The following is a 25,899-nucleotide window of genomic DNA, read 5'->3' as shown; positions in this document are numbered from 1 at the left end:
ATGTGACTGAAACTGATATACGATTTTGAAAGATATTGAATGATATGAAAAAGGATACAAATTGATTGTAAGAGATGAAACTATTAAGATTATGAAGTAAAAAGTTTAAGTTACAGTGTATATACATAGTTTATTATTTGTTTAAGTATTAGTTTATAGAAATACCATTGAGTGTATTACTCAGTGTACGGTATGTTTTCGTGCGCAGGACTAGGTGCGAAAGAAAGCTAAGGACTCAGCATCCAAGCCAATCCCGGACTTAAAGTGATGAATACTTTTCTTTTGGTAAAATGGCATGTACCTAGGTTGTTAATGTGTTATTTTGTACATGATAGTGAATAATCATGAAAGTTGTTGAAGCATGGTATGAAATATACATATTTTGGAAGGTAAACTTATATGAGTTTGGCTAGTATGATAATGTAGTATAATTTTGATATGAATTGTAGTACATAATCCTTAAGAGGTATTAAAGTGAATGAATGAACATTTACTAAGTTTGAATGGCATAATGAATGATATTTGATTTAAGAACTATTAGTAAATGTTTGGGTATGAATTAGATGTGTTTAGCATATGAAAATAGCTTAAAAATGGTCAAAAGTCATGTTTTCATACGGCCAAGTCACATAGGCTTGTGCTCAGGCCGTGTGGCTCTCTATTTATGTCACACGGGCTGTTCCCACGGCCATGTGTGCAAGTCAGATCTGCCCACGGCCTGGCCCCACGGTCATGGGAGCCCCACGGGCTGGCCACACTGCCATGTCCTAGGCCACACGGGCATGTGCCCCTATCTTCAAAGAAAAATTTCCAAAGTTGCCAGTTTAGTCCCGAATTACTTTTAAAGCATGTATTGGGCCTTGTAGGCCCATATTAGGGACTTTGTGGTGAAATTTGAAAGGTTTTGAATTGGAATGCAAATTTATGACTCGATTTTGTGTAAATGTTAGTGTATAAGTCTAGTAATGCCTCGTAATCCTATTCCGGTGACGGTTTAAGATTAGAGCGTGTTACAATATAAATAATTGGATAATAGGAAAAGGAAAAATAAAATAATGTTATTGCTTTGAGGCGTGTACAACATTTTTCTTAAGGCTTTTATATATCTTTAAAATACAACAAAGTCTTTAAACACTCCAAACAGAACCATGAAAATGACTAATAGAAAAGTTATTTATATATACATTCAATAAGAGTATCTTTCTGTAAGATATCCTTTTATAAGGACATATTTTTAATGAAATACTCTTTCAGATTGTATTGTTTTAAAAACTTCACATTAATACAAAATTAGATAATTTATATTTTTAAAATACAATCATTTATTAATAATTATAATTTATTAGACTTTTAGATAATAAAATATTATTCTGTCCATAACACATTGTCATCCCAAAATCTGCAATTTTAATTAGGAATCATTTGGTTAATCGGAAAAACAATGGAATAAGTTTTTTTTAATCACGCTAGTAAAACAAGGAGTTTTAATTAACACCAGCATATTTGCCACATGAAAAGGAGATCTAAGGGTTAACCAACTCAAACCGGCAATCACTGGATTTTACAACGATGGGGATACAATTTTGACAGCAAAATACAAATGTGACCATCTTTGTTATCTTGGATATGGGTCGGTAAAGGAAAGCTTATTTTCTGAGACTACCGCAATTTCGTTTTCGGATCGACTTGATGTTGTTTCCCCTGAATTTAAGTCCTCTGACAGTTGCATCGCCGATTGAGTTTTGCTGTGCATAAAAAATGCAGGTTCTAAGGGTAGAGGGAGAGTGGTGGAGTCGCTAGTAAGCATTAGAACAACCGCACCCATGTTTGGTCTTTGAGCTACATTTTCTTGAACACAAAGCAGTCCAATGTGGATGCATCTCATCACCTCACTTCTTGGACCATCTCTCAAACTGGGGTCTACAAGATCAAATGCTGTCCCAGCCTCCCAATTTCTCCATGCCTGCAGGGTTTGAATTCATGCAAAATGAAAAACTGTACCTTCTTTTAATGCATAACGTCCAGAAGATTTGGATACTTACAAAACTTAGAAGATCTTCTATATTGCTCCCATTATGAAAAGCACTGTTCTTTTGACCACTTAAAATCTCCAAAACTAGTACACCAAAACTGAAAGTATCTGATTTAACCGAAAATTGACCATGCATTGCATATTCAGGTGCCATGTATCCACTACAAATCAATTATTAATATAGGAAAAATTAATGAATTGTAAGGTTCATGTGATTAGAGTGACAATGAGAATCAACCATGTATCAGCTAAGATGATGTTATAGTACTTACTATGTTCCCACAATTCTACTAGTAGCACCTTGAGTTTGATCAACAGCACACAATCTTGCCATGCCAAAATCTGCAATTTTGGCGGTCATCTCTGCATCTAACAATATATTGCTAGCTTTAAGATCTCGATGAATAATTCTTAATCGAGAATCTTGGTGAAGGTAGAGAAGTCCACGGGCAACCCCTCCTATGATTTTGTATCTTCTCTCCCAGTTCAAATACGCTTTTTTAACTGGATCTACATCACCGTAAATGGACAAATCCGAATTAATGAAACAAAACAAGGCTGTTGATTTTTACCTACAGTAATACACTGCCATATCATACCAAATAAGAATTTATCCAAACTTCCATTAGGCACAAACTCATAGATGAGAAGCCTTTCATCTCCTTCAAGGCAGAAACCTTGGAGCCTAACTAAATTTCTATGCTGAAGATTGGCCATTAAATGAACCTCGTTTTTGAATTCAAGGTCTCCTTGTCTAGAATCTGAAGATAACCTTTTCACTGCTATTAATTTTCCACCGGCAAGTGTGCCCTGACAAAATAGATTTCCGTGGTATTAATCTATGTTAAAATTAATAAAATTTTAATAAATTATTTAAATTTAAATGAATTAAATATATAAAATAAAGTTATTTATTTAATTAAAATTAATTAGGATAACTTACAATTAAATTTTAATTTTTAAAAAATACAACAAGTATACGTTTAATATGGCTAAAAGAATAGTAAATGAATACAAAATATATTAATTATATATCATTTCGAAATTGTACATGAGATATAAATAATAAGAAAATTTTACAATTTTAACAACATGGCCTGCTTTAGTAAACAATTATTATTAAAATAAATTGTTAATAAAAGTGTTACACAAGATAACATTAAATGATTGACAATTTCGTAATTATAATTGTAAAAATTACATAAGCTATTAATAAAATAAAATAAATTTAATATTTAAAAATATTATTTTTCTTGCACAATATTGTAATATAACTTTAAGTTTTTGAGATTATTTTCACTAGGGGTGAAACTAGAAAATTTTTTAGGGTTAAAATTAAATTGTAATTTTTACGATAGTAAAAATATAATTTTATTATTTTAATATCTCTATTTTTATAATTTTTAAAAATTAAATCAAATTTTTATTATTTTTAAAGGTGACCAAAGTACAATTTAACCTTTATTAATTATCATAATACTAATCTAGGCATTAAAGTTTAGAGTTTAAATTTTTTTATCACTTAAATCAATAATGAAGAACGACTAGATGACAGGTCAATGTAACATTTTTCAGTTCTATAAAAATATAACATCCAATAGTTGAATGACTAAGTCCAAACTTCTCAAATACTTCTTTTATAATTAAATGATTATTTGTATAAATTATTCACAATACACAGTAAACTTCATAATTAAAAATATAATTATAAAATAATAATATATGATAAATAGCATAAAATAAATCATACATAAATTATAGAAAATATTTATTATAATAAAGATGCTATAACAGTGCATAATTGATAATATAGGAATATATTATTGGTTATATACCTTCTTTTTTTCTTTTTTTTTTTTACAATATCGAAGTGTAATTATTTTTAAGCTGTATAATATAATAATTAGTAGGTTAATTCATCAAGATGAATTATGAATTTTATTAATTCGTTAACTCGTAATTAATTTTTAACATATATGCTTTCAGATGTTAAAATTTTATTAAATAAAATTACTAGCAAAAATTAAATAATTTGTAAAGTATCTATATTATATTAATTATTTGATAATTTTAAAATAAATAATTATAAATTAATAGTAAATAATATATAATATAATAAACAATAAAATTTTGTAATCAATAATTAAATAGAGATAAACGTAGTAATAAATAATTTACAATACACAAGTAAAAACATATAAGGATAAGATAATAATAAATAAGATACAAATAAATAATTGATAATAGAAGATAATAGTAAATTTTATAATTTATAATTTTATATAATTTATTAATTAAGTAAAAAATTATAAATATATATTTATATTGAAAATTTTAGTCGTAACAAATTAACTTACAATTAAATTATCAGTTATATATTTTTTAAATTATTACATAAAATTAATTGAACAATTTATTATAAAATATTATAATATTTATATTTTAAGTAATTAATGTCTAAATGCAAAGAAAAAATAAAACATCAAAAATTATATATATATATATATTTCATTGTACGCTCTAAGTATTTTTTTATATCTTTTTCTTTGGAATTGAAATTTAAAATTTATATTATTTGTAATGTAATAAAAGTTATTTTAAGTATTCTTTTATAAAATATTATTAAATTAAATTATTTATAATTTGATAATATTAGCACAGTAGGCGTAACTAAAACTAGTATATATAGTATGAAATTGTGATTCCACCTAAACTCTATTTTTTTCATTTTTATTTCTCTTGACGCATTTTAAATTTAACTAAATACGCTAAAACAGGACAAAAAACCTAATTATCAATTTCATCTTGAAAAAGGATAGAGGTGATGCAATCCTTTCACTAGGCTAATAAATTTATCATTTGGTGCAATATATATTGATGTCTTACTTTATAAACTGCTCCGAATCCACCTTGGCCAAGCTTATTTCCATCAGAAAAGTGATCTGTTGCAGCTCTAATGGTGTTGAAATCATATTGTAAGGACTCTGTAGTTGAGATTTCATCCATTGCTTCCGTTGCTTCATGCTCTTCAGAGGTTTAACAAATGAAACAAAAAACAAGTAAATTGTAGACTCAGTTACAACGTTGCAAAAGAAAGAAAACCGATAAACTGATACTTTTACTTACTTTGAGGTTTTAGCTTTGGCTTCCTCAACCTTAAAATAACGAAGATGCAGATGAAAATGAGGAGTAGAGCAAAAGCAGCAGCCCAAATGGATATGATAATAGTAGTTCCAGATGAATTACTGTCGTTTTCTGCAAAATTTCAAGTGTTTCCTTTATGAGAGAAGACATAGTGAAGTTTGGGTCTCCCCAGTTGCATAAACAAAAAGGATATGGAACTATGGAAGTATCTTGATATTATGGAGAAACACTTTTCTCTTTTCATAGACATGCGATGCATCTCTTTATACAAGATGGTCATGGTGACTTGATAAAACAAAGAAGAGAAAGTACCTGTTGTTGTGGGAGAAGAAGGTGGGGATGCTGTTGATGGTGGCGGTGATGATGGTGTTGCTGCTGTATCAGCAGCAGTAAGATTATAGAAGCGTTCAATCTCAAACCTAAAATTACAACTTGGCCTATATACCCTGCATCCTTGTTTTCTGTCACAATAATTTGGGATTTCTCCAATGGCCTGTAACAAGCAAGATTGGCAAACCGTATCTTCCAAATCAGGCGTGCATTGAACAAGCGCATATATTGTTAGGAAAGGTATTCGCGCACTGCCTGTTGCAAACTTTCCAAGGGATGTCCCCGTTGAAGCAATATTTGTTAGGTTGTCCATTAAAGAGCTCACGGCCTGATTGAAAGCATCTACATTCGTTACGTTATTTGGATTCCACATGTAAAAACTAGGCGAGGTTTCTGCAACACCAAGGATGGTACGATTTGTGTAGCGGAACATACAATAGTCATACCCTATAATCGCCTCTCTTTGGTAAGGGCAGCGATTTCTGAGCTCATCGTTTGCGTTATTGATGCAGGTGAAGCAATCACTTGAGTTCACATCTCCTCTGCAAAGTGCAAGTGCGTTGGCTATGTTGGAGCCTTGGCCTGATGAAAAATTGTAGAACCCGTTTTCATTTGATGTATTGAGGGTGAAAGATGAAAGCAGTCGGTCGAGGTTCGTCTGGTAAGTGCTGTTTCTGGTGAAGTTACCACTTTGGTCTGAACAAAAATGGTATAGAGGCTCTTGTTGAGCAACTGTAACAGTAAGAAAGAATGCAATGGTTAAAGAAGAGAACAAAAACAACCATGGAAGATCCATTGTCCTCCTTAATGTAGGATTTTGAGAATATATTATAATGATGAATGCTCCTTCTGTCACGGAGTTGGATGCTTAAAACCTTTATGATATAGGAAACTAGGAATTGGTAGATAAAACTGTAAGAATTTTCTTAAAAGATTATTAAAATACAGGGTTGATGCAGACTTAACTGATCATAAATTTCCAAGAAAGCCACTTGGCTGTGGATTTGGACAAGTCTGAAATAAAGAAGTGAAAGTCAATTGTTGATTACTTCATAAAAGAAAAATCTTTGGTTTGAAAAGTAAAACAAGTATGTGGAAACATGCAGGAACTAGGAAGCTTCCTTGGGTTTCAAGGGAATAGCTCTGGTCGCGTGATCATTAACTCTACGATCTAATATTGTTCACTCTTTTTTTTCAACTGAAATTAGGAAAACATAGGGTATTACTTAAACAAACACTGAAGTATTAAAAAAGAAGACGAAAAAGCTAACTATTTTGGAAACTAGCATGTTTGATTAAATTGGAACACGTCTCAAAGATGAAACTATAACCTCTACTTTAGAGCTATAGATATTGTTGATGTGTGGGATCAATAAGGAGAAGATACGGAAAAAGATATGGTGGAGCTGATAGAGGTCAGTTCACTATGTTTGGGTGGAGAACTAGAGAGTAAAAAGAGAGTGGAGAAGGCTGAGGCAGTAACTGGAAGGAGATTGACCAATTGTAGGCTATTTATAGGTGAGGTCCCATGCAAGATAGTGTTAATGTGACAGACCCTGTAACACCCCTCACTCGTATCCAGTGTCGGGATAGGGTTCAAGGCGTTACCGGAACTTTTTATTTAAAACATACTAAATCAACTCACCAGGTTTAGCTCAGAATTGAGACTTACAAGCATTCGCATCTCGTCCCTTAAATAGACCTTCAAGACTCTAAAAATACATAGGGATGATTCGGGATAGGACCGAAAACATCCCATAACTTTAGAAAAATTTTCTTATTTAGGAGTATCACACGCCCATGTGTGTGGGCTATATGGGCTCACACGCCCGTGTATCTTAGGGCACGCCAATGCCCTTCAACCATGGGCAACACTGACTTTTAGACACGGTCAAGGCACACCCCCATGGTCTCACTCCGTGTTCAAAACTTGAGCATTCTATTAAATTAACACGGCCTAGGCACACGCTCATGTGACCTACTCGTGTACTAATTTGACTTAAAGTTTTAGGTGCAGGGGATACACGGTCACAACACACGCCCGTGGGAGGGAACCGTGTGTCACACACGGCCTAGACACACACCCGTGTGTCTAACCATGTGGACTCTGTTGGGCTATTTTCCAAGCCTAAGGTCACTTTTTTCTACCTCTTATGCATAGAAATTTCCAAGTTTGAGAGAAAACATGACTTTACACTTGTAAATAATCTTAATAAGACTCATTGTATGGAAACCTCATATCATTGGATTCACACAAAAAGGTTATTTCCCATTTAGTATTCATGGGTTCTTATGTTATTGTAGTACATTCAAAACTTGGCTCGTTTTTGAACTCGTTGCCACTTGTAGCAACCCAACATAATGGAGCATAAACGTGCATATAAAGGCAAGTCATAGCCTACTTTCAAATATGCCATTTTCCATGGCCTTATACAAAATGATGAATGCATCTTTACATGCCTTCATTTGGCAATTCAAATGACACATATGACAAAATACTCAAAGCCCTACACATGCCATTAACTAATTAGAAGTGTCTTTATACCAAAGCTTGACTAGTTGATAGTGTGTTGAGTCTCCAATCGTCTTCCAATCCTTATGAGTCCTCGAGCTCTGAAAAATAGGGAAAAAGAGAGGGAATAAGCATTTTCATGCTTAGTAAGCTCGAATAACTGGAAAGTAAACTTACCGAGTAATTAGCTTACATCCATACTTAAATCATGAATTCATCCAATATGAAATGATTTCCTATCACATGCACTAAATCAATGAGTTAGTCACATAATCATGTATCATGTAATTTAACTAGATGAGCTCATCATTCAATATTTCATTCATGTATGTATATCCCATGTTATTCTCGTTGAGTTTCTAGGAAAATCAATGGAATACCTATTATCCGTCAATTCATAGGAATGATCATTCCATATATGCACTCCCGCGAACCTCACATCATATGGTAGAATTACCAGTCCAGGCTAAATCCCCCATATCATGAACTTGTAAGGTGATGTCGAGATTACTAGTCCAGGCTAAATCTCTTATAGTGACAACACCCTTAATGAGCTCGGATCTAAATTACCAGTCCAGGCTAAATTCAAACCCTAATCAGATTACCCGTCCGTGCTAAATTTGTAATGCACATATATTCTTCGGGAGGCTTGATCATTCAAGGAACACCCGTCCGGGCTAGATTCCTTTTCATACTTGAGATTTTGGATTACCCGTCCAAGCTAAATCTTCACTGCAACACATGCAAGATCTCAGTTCACATGTCAATGAGGGATTATCCATTGATTTCCCTTTGTCAACCTCAACAGAGATATTTTTCACATGTTTTCATCAATATACATTTCTATGATATTTTATGCCAATAATAAATGCAATCACCAAGCATTCATAAAGCATACAATTATGTATATTAAGGGTTTACTTGAAGTTATCCGAACTTACCTAGCATTCTTTTCGATATTGTGTTTCGGTTATTTCGAAACTTTGCGTTTACCAAGATCGACCTCTGAAATTTGTTCCTCGAGGTCTATAACAGCAAAATTAACTCATTAATACCCCACATTATACATTTCAGGTTTAATATCTACCCCCAGTCCAAATGACCGTTTTGTCCCTAACCTTTGACATTTTTACGATTTAGTCCTTAGGTTCGGATAATGAAACACATGCAATTTCTATCTTACCCAAGCCGAACTAAACATTTTTCTCTCTTATGACAACCCACATTTTTCATTTTCTTCCCCATTTCTACCACACATTTACATCTTTTGCAAATTAGTCCCTATAAGGGTTTCTCACGAAAACCAACTTAGAAAATATGTTTAACACACATTTATCTTTCATATTCCTCCATAATCCATCAAAATACAAGCAACTCATGCATGGGTAAATTTTCAAACATGAACCCTAGCATGAAATATGGGTAGAAATGGAGAGAGCAAGTTACCGGGATTTCAAAAATACAAAGAACATGAAAAACGGGACTTGGGAGTGCTTACTATTTAGCTTGAAAAACTTGAAAACCCTAGCTATGGTGACCCTTGAAATTTCAGCTGGATGAAGGAGAAAATGAGCTGATTTTGGTTCATTTTTCCCATTTTATTTCATTAAAATGCCTAATGACCAAAATGCCCTCATGCATTTTCTTTAAAATTTCATCCATGCAAGCCCATTTTTGTCCAAAAATTTAGAATTTGGGAAAATTACTCTCTATGACCTTCTAATTCATAATCTAAAGCAATTTAATACAAATTGCTTCTAGAATCCAAGTTTTACAATTTATTCAATTTAGTCCTTAATTTCCAATTAGACATCTTATACTTAGAATTTCTTCATGAAACTTTAACACATGCATATATTCATATTCTAGGCCTCATAATAATCAACAAAATAAATATTCTGATGTCGGATTTGTGGTCCTGAAACCACTACTCCGACTAGGCCCTATTTCGGGATGTTACATTTCTCCCCCCTTAGGGACTTTCGTCCTCGATACTCTTACCAGAAAATAGATTCGGATATTGGCTTCTCATGGTTTCCTCTGGTTCACATGTAGCTTCTTCAACACCATGTCGATGCCATAAAACTTTTACAAGAGCCACATCTTTATTTCTCAACTGTTTAACTTCACGAGCCAATATCTTAACCGATTCCTCTCCGTAGGTCATGTCTGGTCGAATTTCAATCTCAGTCGGTGAAATCACATGAGAGGGGTCTGATCGGTATCTCCTTAACATGGATACATGGGACACGTCATGAATCATTTCCAGTTCAGGTGGCAACGCCAAACGATAGGCTAACGGTCTAACTCTTTCAGTGATCTCGTATGGTCCGATAAATCGTGGACTCAGTTTACCTTTCTGACCAAATCTCAATACCTTTTTCCATGGAGATACTTTCAAGAATACTCTATCTCCAACTTGAAACTCAATTTCCTTTCTTTTCAGGTCAGCATAAGACTTTTTCCTATCTGATGCCGCTTTTAAATAATCCCGTATCACTTTAACTCTTTCTTCAGTTTCTTTAATCAGATCAACTCCGTGACTCTGATTTTCCTGAAGTTCTGTCCAGTACAATGGAGTTCGGCACTTCCTACCATACAAGGCCTCATAAGGTGCCATCTTCAAACTTGTTTGGAAACTATTTTTGTAGGCAAATTCTACCAATGGCAGATATTTTTCCCAACTACCCTAAAATTCAAGGATGCAACAACGTAACATGTCCTCGAGAATCTAAATCATCCGCTCAGACTGACCATCGGTCTGAGGGTGGAAAGCTATGCTAAAGCTCAACTTTATACCCAAAGCTTCTTGTAACTTCTTCCAGAATCTCGAAGTGAACCTCGGGTCTTTATCTGAAATAATCGACAATGGTATTTCGTGTAATCTTACTATCTCAGAAATGTACAAATCGGCCAATCTATCAAAAGAGTAATCCATCCTAACTGGAATAAAATGAGATGACTTTGTCAATTTGTCCACTATGACCCATATGGCATCTTTCTTTTTCGGAGTCATAGGTAGTCCTTTCACAAAATCCATAGTAACTCTGTCCCACTTCCATTCGGGGACCAATACAGGTTGTAATAAACCTGAAGGCACTTGATGTTCAGCTTTAACTTGCTGACATACCAGGCATTTTGATACAAGTTCAGAAATATCTCTTTTCATACCATTCCACTAGTACATCTTCTATAAATCGTTGTACATCTTGGTACTTCGAGGATGAACTAACAAACGACTATTATGTGCTTCTTGCAAATCTTCCGAATAAGTTCATTGTCTTTGGGTACACAAACCCTATCTCTGAACATCAAACATCCACCAAGACTAATTCAGAAATCTGACTCAATACTAGACTCACATTGAGCCCTTTTTGCTTGCAAGTCATCATCATTAAATTGAGCATCATGAATTTCCTGCAGAAAAGTTGGCCTAGCCTCTAGCTCAACTAGAACTGAACCATCATCAAGTAATGTCAAACGAGCATCCATAGCTCTCAAGGCATACAAGGATTTCCTACTCAATGCATCGGTGACCACATTCGCTTTTCCTGGATGATAGTCGATAATCAAATCATAATCCTTAATTAATTCTAGCCATCTCCGCTGTCTCAAATTTAATTCTTTCTAAGTCATCAATTATTTTAAACTCTTGTGGTCCGTGAACATACGACAAGTCTCGCCAAATTTTCAAGGCAAAAACAATAGCGGCAAGCTCTAGGTCGCGATTTGGATAATTCTTCTCGTGGGGCTTTAATTGCCATGAAGCATAGGCTATCACCTTGCCATCTTGCATAAGCACACAACCCAATCCATTTAAGGATGCATCACTGTAGACCACAATTCTTTTCCCGGTTCAGGTAACACTAAAACAGGAGCTTCGGTCAGCAATGTCTTTAACTTTTCAAAACTTTACTGACACTTCTCCGTCCATTCAAACTTAACGTCTTTCTGTAGTAGCTTCATCATTAGAGTGGCTATTATGGAAAATCCTTTTACAACAATTCGATAGTAACTGGTTAAGCCAAAAAAGCTTCTAACCTCGGTTACATTCTTAGGCGATTTCCATTCAACAATTGCAGAAATCTTACTTAGATCAACTCGGATGCCTTCACCCGAAACTATATGACCCAAAAATCCAACTTCCTAGAGCCAAAACTCACTCTTACTAAACTTAGCATATAGTTGCTTTCCCCGCAAGGTCTGCAATACAATTCTTAGGTGCTTCGCATGCTCTGTTTCATCTTTAGAGTAGATCAATATGTCGTCAATAAACACAACGATAAACTTATCCAAGTATGGCCGAAAGATCCTATTCATTAGATCCATAAACACTGTCGGTGCATTCGTCAGCCCAAACGGCATGACAAGAAACTCATAATGGCCATACCTCGTTCTGAAAGCTGTCTTAGGTACATCCGAGTCTTTAACTCTCAACTAATAATAGCCAGACCTCAAGTCTATCTTGGAGAATACGGTGGTTCCTCTCAATTGATCAAACAAATCATCGATCCTTGGTAAAGGATACTTATTCTTAATAGTCACCCTATTCAGTTGCCGATAATCGATACATAACCTCATCGAACCATCTCTCTTCTTTACAAACAATAGGGGGCACTCCAAGGTGAAAAACTTGGCCTAGCAAATCCTTTATTCGTTAGCTCTTGCAATTGTGCTTTTAACTCCTTCAGCTTGGTAGATGCCATTCTGTACGGAGCAATAGAAATTGGAGTCGTTCCTGGAACCAACTCAATACTAAACTCTATCTCCCTTTCAAGAGGTAGTTCGGGTAATTCTTCCAGAAACACATCTGAATACTCACATACTATTGGCACAGCCTCAATCTTCAGCTCTGTTTCCTTAGTGTTCAGTACAAATGCAAGATAAGCTTCATATCCTTTCCTCATATATCTCTAGGCAACCATTGCCGTGATTACAATCGGTGGCGAACCCAATTCTCTCAATTAAACCCGTAGAATCTTACCATCCGGGCATTTCAACTTAATGTATTTACTACCACAATTCACAGTTACATCATGAAGGGCTAACCAATCCATACCAAGTATTACGTTAAATTCATCAAATGGTAACAACATAAGGTTAGCCGGGAAACAAAAACCTTGAATCGTCAAAGGACAATTCTTACAGACTTTATCAACTAGGACTAATCTGCCTAGTGGGTTCGACACTCTAATAATGTCTTCCGTAAGTTCAACAGGTATGTTCATACTAGACGCCAATCTCATGCAAATATATGAATGCGTTGACCCCAGATCAATTAAAGCAACAATACTATATTAAAAAAGGAGAAGGTACCTGTAATAACATCAGGAGCAGCTGTTTCCTCTCAGGCATGCATCGCATACGTTCTTGCCAGGGATCGAACCTCTGGTTTTGTAGAGTCTTTAGTCACGACTCGACTGCCACTAACACTCCCTGGGTATCTCGGAGGTCTGCCCCGTGGAATAGGAGTACTCGATTTTGGGGTTACATCCACTTCTTTTTCAACTCGCTTTGGGCAATCTCTGAGGAAGTGATGAAAAGGACCACATCTGAAACATGCGCCGCTCTTCATTTGGCACTCTCCGAAGTGAAATTTGTTGTAGATCTTACACTTTAGTTTTTGATCATCTACACTCCCACACTAGTCTTCATCGGGGAAGAAGACTTTTGACCTCGTCGTTTAGAGCTTCTTGATCTACCTAAATATCCCACTGGCGAAGTGGATCGTTCACGCAGGCTCTTGGGTCTCTTCATGGAGAATGAGAGTGTTTTAACGCTAGACCTCTTGCTCGCAACTCGAGCCTCTCTCTTAGCTTGTTTTCTTTCATTATTAAGTTCTTCAACCTTCTTGGCTCGATCGGCCAATGCGGTAAACTCCCGTATTTCCAAGATCCCAATTAACAACTTGATGTCCTCATTCTCCTTGAAGCGTTTACACATTTTCGATTCAGTTTGGACCCATTCAGTTGCGTACTGATTTAGTCGTACGAACTCTCTCTCGTATTCCGCTACAGTCTTATTCCCTTGTTTGAGTTTCAAGAACTCCTTCCGCTTCGAGTCCAAAAACCGTTGGCTAATGTATTTCTTCCTAAACTCAGCTTGGAAGAAATCCCAAGTGATATTTTCTTTCAGCACTACCGAGGATACTGTCTTCCACCAATTGTAGGCAGTGTCCTTCAAAAGGGACACAGCACACTTCAAACATTCCTTGGGTGTGCATGACAAATCATCTAGCACCCGCGTAGTATTCTCGAGCTAGAACTCGGCTCTTTCAGCATCATCAACAACTTTTGCTCTAAATTCTCCAGCCCCATACTTCCTAAGCTTATCTACAGGGGCTTTACCGATTCTCACCGGTGCCATTCCTCGTGGCACGTCCTCATCAAGTTGGTTAGGGGGCGGGGGAGGTCTCGGTATATTGGGGCGATTTCTTAGATAATCCCCAAACCACTCGTCCATCATATCACAGAAAGCAGCTCGGGCCTCTCTCGGCCTTCTAACATTAGCCTTCTACTACTAGTAGATACAGCTCGCTGTACAGAAGATGGAGCATGGCTCTCTGCTCCCTCGGACTCATCTTGTGCTTGATTGGAAGACATTTACTATATTCAAAACAATTTAAACAATTAGGAGACGTCACACTCTCAACATTCAAATAATGGCAAGTATAGTAAACCTTTAACATCCTCTACGGTAGTCCTAGAACCTACGAAACTGTAGCTCTGATACCAATAAATGTAACACCCCTCACCCGTATTCGCTGCCGGGATAGGGTTTAAGGCGTTACCTGAACTTTTTATTTAAAACATATTGAATCAACTCACCAAGTTATCTCAGAATATCAAATCAAAGGTGTGGTCTCTACATGCATAATCGAAGCAAGTTCTAGACTAACAAATCAATATTGACACACTCGTAACCAATAATAAAATGAGCAAGAAAAGTGTATGTTCTAAAGGCTCAAAATCTCACAAAAAATTATGGTTTTTGATAACAATCTTACAAATCTCAAACTTTAAGGTAATACCTCAATTTAGGGAAACAACCTAAAAATTTTTAATTCTGAAAATAGACTTATCATGCTTGATTCTCTCATGTCTTAAAGTTTAAACAATCAATGCACAAATATTTATGAATTTAATCTAAAATATATAAATGAAAACCACAAATCGATAAGAATTCATTCTAATAGTAATATGAGAAAATTACTTGAACACAAAACATAATTCAAGAATTTTCTAATAATCATATAAATAACCTCCCCACACTTAAGATGGTCATTGTCCTCAATATACACATAGATATAATCACAATAGAAGCAGAATCATAAGAGAGAGAGAGAACTGAAACTACCCTGAATATTGGATGAAATTCCCAGAATAGTGAAAAGCGGAATTGTAGACAAATCTAAATGTAGTGTATGATTCTAAGAAACTAATAAGAAAATAAACACAAATGGTGAAGAAGATTAAAGGGTTACTCGATTAGAAACAACCATAATAAATAAAAATATAGTTCAAAATATAAAAACAAAATGAGTCTAAGAAAATAACAATAAAAATAGAAATAGAAATAAAACTAAAACTAAAAATAAAATAAAATAAAAGAAATGGACTCAATGGTCCTCATCATCGGACACATCTGTATCGTGAGTCGTTGGCGCTGGAGAGGAGATATGGAAATGCTGATAGATCCTCTACAATGTCGCGTTGAGACTGTCAAACCGCTAAGCGCAATATTGCTCAAAACGAGTGAGCCACTTGGAGACGTCTTCTGAAGTAGGAACAGTAGGAATAGGGCAGTGACTTGAATGTGGATACTGTGGTGGGTCCTCGTGATGGAGAGGAAATTTATCAGTGAAGTTCTCGAGTTCAGTCTAAGCTTCAGAATGAAATAGTCGATATTGAGGGGGGACCACTCCACGATGCTGCTCGATCATCCTCATGTGTATCATGCTCGAGATCCCCTGTGGGGACATCTGGCCGACAAGTGTGAGTGTGGAGGACTGCTCTGGTGTGTCTAGGAGATTGAAATGTCGAGCAAGGTAAGTCACATAAGAGCCTAAACAAATGAGGCCCTTCCTATGGTGGCCAGTCTGATGGCGAAAGGCTAAGGCAGTGAAGTACGCCAAGTCAAAAATATGTCCGGTAGCCATGCTCCATAAAAAATAGGCGTCATGAGTACTGATAACTCCAGTGCTCTCCCTTCTACCAATTAGAGTGTGAGCTAAAAGTACGTGAAGGTACCGTAAGGCTAGAGGAAGAGAGGTTGCTTTCAAGTGACAAACGTCATAGGGTGTCTGACTCAATGTAAGCTCAGTCCAACAACGAGATGGAGAGTAATGGATGTATCAATGAAGTTGAAGAAAGTGCTCAGCACTCACAAATTCCTCTGTGTAAAGTCCCATAGCAGCACCGAACTCGGTGACGCTCTTATGTTGCACCAAACCACCGAGTCAAAAAGTAATGGTGCCTGGCTCGTCATGAGTCATTATGACTTGCTGTACCAGAAATGTCGCATAGAACTCTAAGGTAAGCTCCATGTAGGTGGGCTCGATGATGGAGAAAAATCTATCTTACGGAGCGATGGTAATGAAGGTGTAAACATCGTCAGTGAGGCAGACCTGCTCCAACATGGCCAATCAATACAACAAGCTAGGCCGAGTGGTCGTATGTGAAGAAGCTAATATAAATTCTTCTGGGGGCCTCTGAAAATTGGAGATAGAGGTGACAGGCCTCGACGGAAGCGATCGAGGAGGAGGTCCCACCATGGGTCTTCCACTTTTTTGAAGCCGGGACGGCGGCCTTAGACTTGCCATGAGTGTTTGTCATGGTGTGCTTGAAAAGATAAAAAAAAATTCATTAATAATTAAATAAATCAAGCATCACCCAAGGCCAAGAATGTAAAATCTAAGTAGTCCTAAATAGAAAATTTCTCCTAAACAATAAAGAATTAGGATATTCTAAAAGCAAGAGTAATTAAAAAATAGAAATAAACAAATAAATAATCCTAATACTAAGAAAAATAATAATATTAAGAGAATAAATGAGCAATATAATTCAATAAAATAAACCGATAAACCGTAATTTATACATATTTTTACCCCATGTTTAACGCATTTTATGGATGATTTTTCCATTAGAATTGGTGAATTCGATGCTCCTAATGCTTTAATTTCATGTTTTATATTTAGGAGAGCATAGGAGAGCGAAAGGAACGAGAAACGGGCCAAAAACAGAGAAAATAGGCCAATGTACGAAATCAACACGGCCTAGACCTCCCACACGGGCAGCCCATACGACCGTGTCAATTTGGCAGGCTCGAACACGGCCTAAAGTAATCGAACACGGGCGTGTCATACGGGCGTGTCCCTGCCGAGCCCAAGTTGAGTCCAATTCGGAAAAGACCACTTTTGAGGGCTCATAGGCATTCCAAAGCCTATAAATACACCCTAGAAGAGGAGAAAAGGGGACACACAGAATAGGGAGTAAGGAATTACTCCAAGAAAGCCGATTGATTCATCTCAGAAGTTGGTTTCTTCATCAAGACTGAATATCTCTCCTTAATTCCCCTTTAGGAGTTTTGGGTTTTCTTTATGTTTTGTATTCTTTATTATTCTGAGATGTTTTCTTATTTAGTTATGAACTAAATCCCCTAAATACCTAAGGGGAATGAAACCTAAGATGAATCTTGTTATTATTTTCTGAATTGTATGATAAATATTTAACTTGTTCTTAATTATGTGTTCTTAATTCTTGTTTTGATATCCCAGGATATTGATTCAAGGTAAGCTCTTATTCAGAGGAGGAATAGACCCTGTATAAGAGTACATTTGTCATAATTAAGTGGATTTGCTTGCATGCCTAGACATAGGGTGACAAGATTTTGCCAGATTACGGTGAAACTTAATAAGGGGATCCATAGATTGAGTTAATGCAACCCTAGAGTGTTAATTAGAAAAAAGTCTCGGTTATTCAAGCTAGGGATTAGACATTATTAGTCTTGAATAGGGATAATAACATAACTTAGGGATCTCTACGGAACAAGTTAAATGAATAAATCGTCCAATTCGGAGCCAGAATAACAAGTATAGTCTAGGTGGATTTTTCCTTAGGTATTGTCTTAATTCAATCGATTTTCCCAAAAGCAATTCCCCAATTCTATTCTCTGTGAGTTCTTAGTTTAGATAATTAGTTAGTTAAAACAAAACCCCATTATTCTTAGGCTAGATAATAAAAAGACAGTCATTACTAGTACTTTAGTTCCTTTGGGTTCGACAATCCAGTCTTACTAAAACTATACTACTATTCGATAGGTACACTTGCCTACATCGCGATAATAGTTAGTTTCAAGAACGATTAATTATAAATATTTAAAACCTATCACGAAATTATGCGATCATAAACTAAGAAAATAACTATCATAATAGTCGAAAACAGTACAAAAAGTAGCAGTACAAAAAGTAACTAATAGACTAAGAATGCATGATAATAAGGATTATACAAATAAACTAAACAGTAGTATGAATATTAAAAAGTGAATGAAAAAGTAAATGACTAGTAGGTAACAAATATAGTAAAAAAATTCAATTAACAAATAATAATAAACAATAAATAAATAATAAACTAATAAGAAATAATAAATAATAAATTAATTAAATAAAGAAAAGGGAAGGGCAAAAGGGATGACCGATGATGGTAGGGCGGTGTGGAGGCACGGTGGTCGACAGGGAACCAGTCAGAAAAGGGTTGTAGATGAGGAGGGGGTGAAACAAATGAGAGAGGGAGGAAAGAGAGAAGAGGGGGCTATGGGGGTTGGTTGTGGTGTCGAAGGGAGGAGAAGATTCGAATAAAGGAAATGAAGTAAAAAGGAAGGGTGAGGGTGGAGCAAACAGTGACAGAATGGTGCAACGGTGGCCGGAATGAGGGAAAGAAATAGAGTAGTGGCTAAGATTTGAGAAGTTTGAGAAGAAGAAAAAAATAAAATAAAAATTGGGATAAGGATTTTAGGAGGGACACAGTTGTGTGAGGCCCGTGTTGGGCCACACGCTCGTGTGGTGTGTTTTAAACCCGTGTGTGTTAAAAATTCAAGCTCAGTCTTCACACGGCCTCAGACACGCCTGTGTGTCCAGGCCATGTGGCACCTCCTTCGCTTTTCCCATGCCCGTGTGACCTTCTGACTTGTTTTAAATCTAAAAAATTTAGCTCCAGGTTTCACATAGCCTAGGACACGTCCGTGCGGCTCTGCTGTGCGAAAGTCCTTATGGCTTTGCTGTGTCTCGTACACGGTCGTGTATTTTGCCCGTACAACTCTCTAACTTGTTTTAAAATTTAAAAATTAAGTTCCAGGTGCCACACGGCCAAGGACACGCCTGTGTGTCCAGGCAGTGTGGGTTGAAAAACACACTTCTTTTATTAAATTAATTTTAAAGTCTAAGCTCGACTTACCTCGTATTCACATGGTCACGATGGTTCGTGGAGTTAAAAATCCTTTTTCTCACCATCAATTCTATTAGCAGAATAAGGTTTGAGTTGATGATCGTTTTATGATTCGCTAAACTAGACTACGATAACGACAAAGGCAAACGCACCAATCGAATGGTAGTATAGCTATGGTGAGTCCAGAATATTGTATCCATAAGGACTAAAAGTACTAGTATTAATTATCTTTCTATTATTTAACCTAAAATAAAAAGGATTTGTTTTAATCTAAAATTAACTAAATTAATTAACTAATGAACACGACAAAGAGTGAAGGAAATAATCGAATAAACCAATGATAAAGACAATACCCAAGGAAGAATCCACCTAGACTTCACTTATTATTCTGACTCTGAATCAAATGATTTATTCACTTGTCTTGATCCGTAGAAATCCCTAAATTATGTTAGTATCTCTTTTGAGACTAAGAACAACTGACTCTAGGTTGATTAATTGAAATCTCTTTCTAATTAAAACCCTTATTGTTGCATTAACTCGATTTATGGATTCCCTTATTAGATTTGGCTCTAATCCAACGGATTTATGTCATCCTATTTCTAGGATTGCAATCAACTTCGCTTAATTATGCTATATCTACTCTTAAATAGGGACTTTTGCTCCACTGAATCAGCACATCAAACTTGAATTAATATCCTAAAAAAATTAAGGCAAGAATTAATAACACATAATTAAGAACAAGAATAAGTATTTATCATGTAATTTAGAAAATTAAATAATAAGATCCATCATAGGTTTCTTCTTCCCTAGGTATCTAGGGAATTTAGTTCATAATTTTGGGGAAAAACATCTCAAAAATAGGAAAACAACAAAACGTAAAGAAACCCAAAAAACTTAGAGAGAAATTGAAGGGAGATCTTCAATCTTGAAGGAGATCCTACTTCCGAGTTGAATCTGTTGGCATTCTTTGAGTAATTTCTGCATTCTACTCTGTGTTTCCCCCTAAGGTGCTCTTCTAGTATGTATTTATAGACTTTAGAATGCTCAAAAACCTTAAAAATTGGTTTTTTCTGCGTGTTTGGGAAACAAGGAGCGATATGGACATGGGCTGCCACATGGGTGTATGGCCAGCCCGTGTGATCTGCTCAGCTTTTATGGAATTAGTCTTGGTCGTGTAGGTCTTTAAATCAACCCGTTTATTCTGTTTTGGCCCGTTTTCTACTCCTTTTGTTCCCCTATGCTCTCCTAAGTATAAAACATGAAATTAAAGGATTAGGAGCATCTAATTCACCAAATTATATAATAAATCATCCAAAAATACACTAAGCATGGGATTAAAACATGTTATATTTATGGTTTATCAAATATCCCCACACTTAAGCGTTTGCTTGTCCTTAAGCAAAATCCTTAACTCACAATTAAGAGTAAACTTTCTCAACTCATAATTCTCATTAATAATGTTTTATCATAATTCACAATTAATCACACATTGATAATTCAACTAAAAGAGCACTAAATGCACAAACAATCAAAGTCTAACATTTTTTTAAAGCATGAAAACATAGGTATTTCCCCTTATCTAAGTAATTACTCTTAATTCAAAATTGACAAGATTTGACATCCTCACTAAAGGTTCACTCAAATCACTCAAAATGTTTAAGGTTCAAAAAATTAAGCACTCAAAGTCAAACATGAAAAATTATTACCATAAGCTTGCATGAAAATCAAATCTCCACCATTATAATGAGATGATACACAAATCAAAAGGTCTTTTAAAAGGTTGTAATGGGGCTTGGGTTAAAAGTGTGGTTAAAGGCTGAACAAGAAGGTTAGAATTGAGATTGAATTGATAAATTACCTAACTAGAAAAACTAAAGTAATACTGAATAATTACTTCAATTAAAATAATTCAAGAATAAAATGAGTTTCTTCTCAGAATATGAAATTTACTACTTAAGCTCAAACCAAAGAACTAGAAATAATCAACATAAATGTATAATATATATATATTTGACTTTTTTTTGAATGAATAAGAACAAAATTGATAGTAAGAGAAAATTAATAATTGGAATAAAAAAACATAGTTAGACAACTAACCAAATCAAATCTCGACAAAAAGGAAGTCAATAAAATGGGAAAATGAATCAAAAATGAGTTATGGATTAATATTAACGGGTAAATCAAGAAACGGTTTGTTAGGCTCAAAGGGGTTCATTAAGGCTTAATTATGAAGGTAGGCTTTTTATGGGACAAGTGGGTTAAAACCTAGGTGCCTTTGTCATCTTAGTATATCAAATCAAAGGTGTGGTCTCAACATGTATAATCGAAGCAAGTTCTAGAATAACAATTCAATATTGACACACTCATAACCAATAACAAAGTGTGCAAGAAAAAAAATGTATGCTCTAAAGACTCAAAATCTCACAAAAATTATGGCTTTTGATGTCAATCTTGCAAATTTCAAACTTCAAGGTAATACCTCAATTTAGGGAAACAACCTAAAAATTTTTAATTCTGAAAATAGACTTATCATGCTTGATTCTCTAGTGTCTTAAAGTTTAAACCATCACTGCACAAATACCTATGAATTAAATCTAAAACATACCAATAAGAATCATAAATCAAGGAAAAGTTCATTCTAATAATGATATGAGAAAATTACTTAAAAACATAAGGCATAATTCAGGGATTTTAAAATAATCATATTAATAACCTCCCCACACTTAAGATGTACATTGTCCTCAATACACAAACAAATAAAATCATAATAGAAACAGAATATCATAAGTGAGCGAGAGAATTGAAACTGCTCTGACTGTTGGATGAAATTCCCAAAATAGTGAAAAGCGGAATTGTAGATAAATATATAGGTAGTGCAAAATTCTGAGCCACTGATAAGAAGATAAACATAATATTGAAGAAGATTAAAAAGTGTTACTCGATTAGAAATAACCATATTAATTAAAATAGAGTTCAAAATATAAAGACAAAATAAACATAAAAATAAAATTAAAAATCAAGATAGAAATAAAAATAAAAATAAAAATAAAAATAAACATAAAGATAAATGGACTCAATGGTCCTCATCATCAGAGAAGTCAAAATCATGAGTCATCGATGTTGAAGATGAAATATGGAGATGCTGACATATCTATTGTAAAGTCGTATTGATGATGTCAAACTTCTGAAAACATTGCTGCTCGAAGTGAGTAAATAGCTCGGAGAGGTTCACGAGGGTAGCAGCAGAATGAGTGATATGCTGAACATCAGATTGGAATAGTTTGTACTGAGGAGGGTCCACGCCACGTCGCCGCTTGATCATACTCATGTGGATCATGCTTAAGATGCCCTAAGGGGACATTTGGCTGATGAGGGTAAGTTCCAAGGACTACTCCGGTGTGTTGAGTAAACCAAAGTGTCGAGCGAGACGAGTCACGTAAGGGTCGAGACAGATGGGGCCCTTCATATGGTGTTTAGTCTGATGGCGGAAAGATAGCGTGATAAAGTACGCCAAATTAATAATATGGTCGTGGTCCCCATAGGAAATAGGCGTCATAAGTACTAACTACTCCTGTACTCTCTCTCCGACCTGTCAATGTATGAGCCAGAAGAGCAGGAAGGTACTGTAGGGCTGGTAGGAGAGACGTCGCCTTCGAGAGACTCGCATCATAGTTTGTCAGGCCGCCTGTGAGATCAATCCAACAGCATGAGGGCGAGTGATGAATATGCGTATGAAGCTGAAGGAAGTCCTCAGCGCTCATGAACTCCTTTGTGTAAAGTCCCAAAGCAACATCGAACTCTAGGACACTCATGTGTCGTACCAACCTGCCAAGGCGAAAGGTGATGGTGCTTGACTCGTCATGGACTGACATGATCTGTTGGTCCGAAAATGTAGCATCGAACTCTAAGGTGAGCTCCATGTAGGTAGGCTCGATGATGGTGAAGAATCTATCCCACGGGGCTATGGCAATAATTGTACGCACATCATCAGCCAAATGGACCTGCTCTAACGCAACCCAATCAATACAGCGCCCTAGGCCAAGTTGTCGCTGTTGAAGTAACTGGTACATATCCTCCCGGGGACTCGCCGAAAATCGAAGAAAAGGATAGTAAGCCTTGGGAAGATGCGCTCGAGGAGGAGGTCCCACCGAGGCCCTTCTGCTTTTTTGAAGCGGGGACGAAGACTTTGGATTTCCCTCGAGTGTTTGTCATAACCTGCTTGCAATAAAGTGAATGAATAAATCATATTGAAGAACCAAAATAATAGGCAAACGTAAAATAATTATCCAAGTTCAGCTCCACAATGAGACTAATGAAGAAATGAACTAAATATGATCAGAATAAGAGTAATAAACAAGATGCTAATTATCAAACAAAAACCTAGTGAGCGTAAGTAAAAACAATAATGAGCATTATCAAAAATGAAGAAACAAAATAAAAGTAAAATCAACTAGAGCAAACTACATGTATAATAGTACCCTATGGAAAGGAAAATAGAAACTAAGAGCAAATCAGACATGAAAATTGTGTAGAATTGAAAGAACATAGAATCGGTAGTCAAAAATTTGAATAACCAAAATGAATAAGTTAATAGCTAAAAGCACAAAAAATAAAATAATAATAAATAAATAAATAGTAATAATGATATAGGAAAGAACAAGGGGGTTCAAAATAGGACTGTTGGCAGGTGAATGGGTGGTGAGTTGGTTGGGTTGTGTGCGGGACTGGTGGTTGTTGGTCATATTTGGGGCTCTTAAGGTTTGTAGGTGGAGAAGAGAGGGAGGATGTGTGACGGTAAGGGGGGTCGAGGCTGGTGCAATATGGTTGGGTGGGTGAGGGGAGATGGGGTGTGGTTGTGCATGGATTTGAGGGTGGGTGTAGGGTCAACGAGGTGAGAGGCGAGGGGAAGAGAGGTGACTTGGAGTAGGACATGGCTGGTTGAGGCTTAGGGTGAATAGGCACGCGGCTGGGTTTAAGTCAGTTCAGGCTGACTATGGTGGTTGTCGAGGGTTTTGTGAGGGGTTAGTGCGCAAGAGTAGTAGGGGGATAAAAGGTGGAGCAAGGGGGTTAAGGGGTGAAAAAGGTGGCTGAAATAATAGGAGAAAGGACAGCGGCAACTAGGGCTTGTGGGGTTTGAGAAGAAAAAGATAAAAATAAAATTTTAGGGTTGTGGATTTTATGGGTAGCACGGTTGTGTAATAAATTGCTCAGGTTTTGCATCGTGTATTCTCAGTTTCTCATTGACTTGTGACCACCATTCGTCTAGTTCACCGATTTGAAGCCTTCGTTCTTCACGAGTTGTTCTGTCCTTGACGCTTGAGCTAGGCCTTGGCTTTATCACGATTTTCCAAGGTGTTTCCTGTAAAGGATGCAGAGCCACAAGGTTATTAACGTCAGCAGAATTCTTAATATTATCTCGATCACTATATATTCTAACAAAATCACAAGCTTGGAGTTTGATCATGTAATCGCCTACACAAAGTATAATTTCACCTGTACCAACATCGATAATCATTTTAGCAGTTGCTAAAAATGACCAACCTAGAATTAAAGGTGTCACTATCCTCATCCATGTCTAGAACAACAAAGTTGACTGGGAATATAAATTTATCAATCTTAATGAGTACGTCCTCAACAATACCCCTAGGAAATCTAATAGTTTTGTCTGCTAGTTGAATACTTATCCTAGTTTGTTTAGGTTTCCCAAGACCTAGTTGTTTAAACATTTTATAGGGCATGACATTTATACTTGCCCCTAAATCAGCCAAAGCATTATCAATATTTAAACTACCAATTAAACAAGGAATAGTAAAACTCCCTGGATCTTTCAACTTGTTGGGTAGTTTGTTTTGTAGAATTGCTGAGCAAACTGCATTTAATTCCACGTGCGACGAATCATCTAACTTCTATTTGTTTGCTAGAAGCTCTTTTAAAAATTTAACTGAGTTGGGCATCTGCGAAAGAGCTTCAATAAACGGTAAGTTAATATGTAATTTTTTTAAAAGGTTAAGAAATTTACTGAATTGTTCATCTGTGCGGTCATTCTTTGTTGCATTGGGGTATGGCACACAAGGTGTATATTCTGTACTCACAGTTTTTGTTTACTCCAGTTTTCATCCACCTTATCTTTACTTACAGCATTTTCTTGCCTTGGGTCTGGTTTGGACTTAACTAACCCTTCTTCATATCGAACAGTAATCGCATGGAGCTGTTCTCTTGGGTTAGTCCCGGTGTTGCTAGGCAAGCTACCTTGTGGTCTTTCTGAGATCAACTTAGCAAACTGACCTATTTGATTCTTAAGCCCTTGAATCAACGTTTACTGATTTTTAAGCACTATTTTGGTGTTTTGGAAACGTGTTTTTGACACTGAGATGAATACTTTCAGCATCTCCTCAAGGTTCGGCTTCTTTTCTTGCCGGTAAGGTGGTTGAAAGCCTAGA

General features: G+C 35.9%; 1 protein-coding gene across 1 annotated transcript; it reads right to left on the bottom strand.

Annotated features, from left to right (window-relative positions):
* Positions 1-1,421: 1,421 nt before the first annotated feature.
* Positions 1,422-6,416, bottom strand: LOC108455954 (cysteine-rich receptor-like protein kinase 44). The gene is made up of 7 exons (XM_053019224.1): positions 5,489-6,416; positions 5,159-5,287; positions 4,919-5,058; positions 2,632-2,842; positions 2,305-2,542; positions 2,043-2,193; positions 1,422-1,963 (listed from the first exon to the last, which is right to left on the bottom strand). Exons 1-7 carry the CDS (start codon positions 6,300-6,302, stop codon positions 1,616-1,618), a joined length of 2,031 nt encoding a protein of 676 aa, XP_052875184.1. The 5' UTR covers positions 6,303-6,416; the 3' UTR covers positions 1,422-1,615.
* Positions 6,417-25,899: the final 19,483 nt, after the last annotated feature.

The sequence above is a fragment of the Gossypium arboreum genome, chromosome 9, assembly GCF_025698485.1.
Source record: "Gossypium arboreum isolate Shixiya-1 chromosome 9, ASM2569848v2, whole genome shotgun sequence".
Taxonomy (NCBI): Eukaryota; Viridiplantae; Streptophyta; class Magnoliopsida; order Malvales; family Malvaceae; genus Gossypium; species Gossypium arboreum.
This window is presented reverse-complemented; position numbering and strand designations above follow the sequence as displayed.

Coding starts and splice junctions, on each gene's coding strand:
- LOC108455954 (XM_053019224.1), bottom strand. CDS start 6,302: ATGGATCTTCCATGGTTGTTTTTGTTCTCTTCTTTAACCATTGCATTC. Junction 2,543..2,631: donor TTTGGATAAATTCTTATTTG/GTATGATATGGC, acceptor ACGGTGATGTAG/ATCCAGTTAAAAAAGCGTAT. Junction 2,194..2,304: donor AGTAGAATTGTGGGAACATA/GTAAGTACTATA, acceptor ATTGATTTGTAG/TGGATACATGGCACCTGAAT.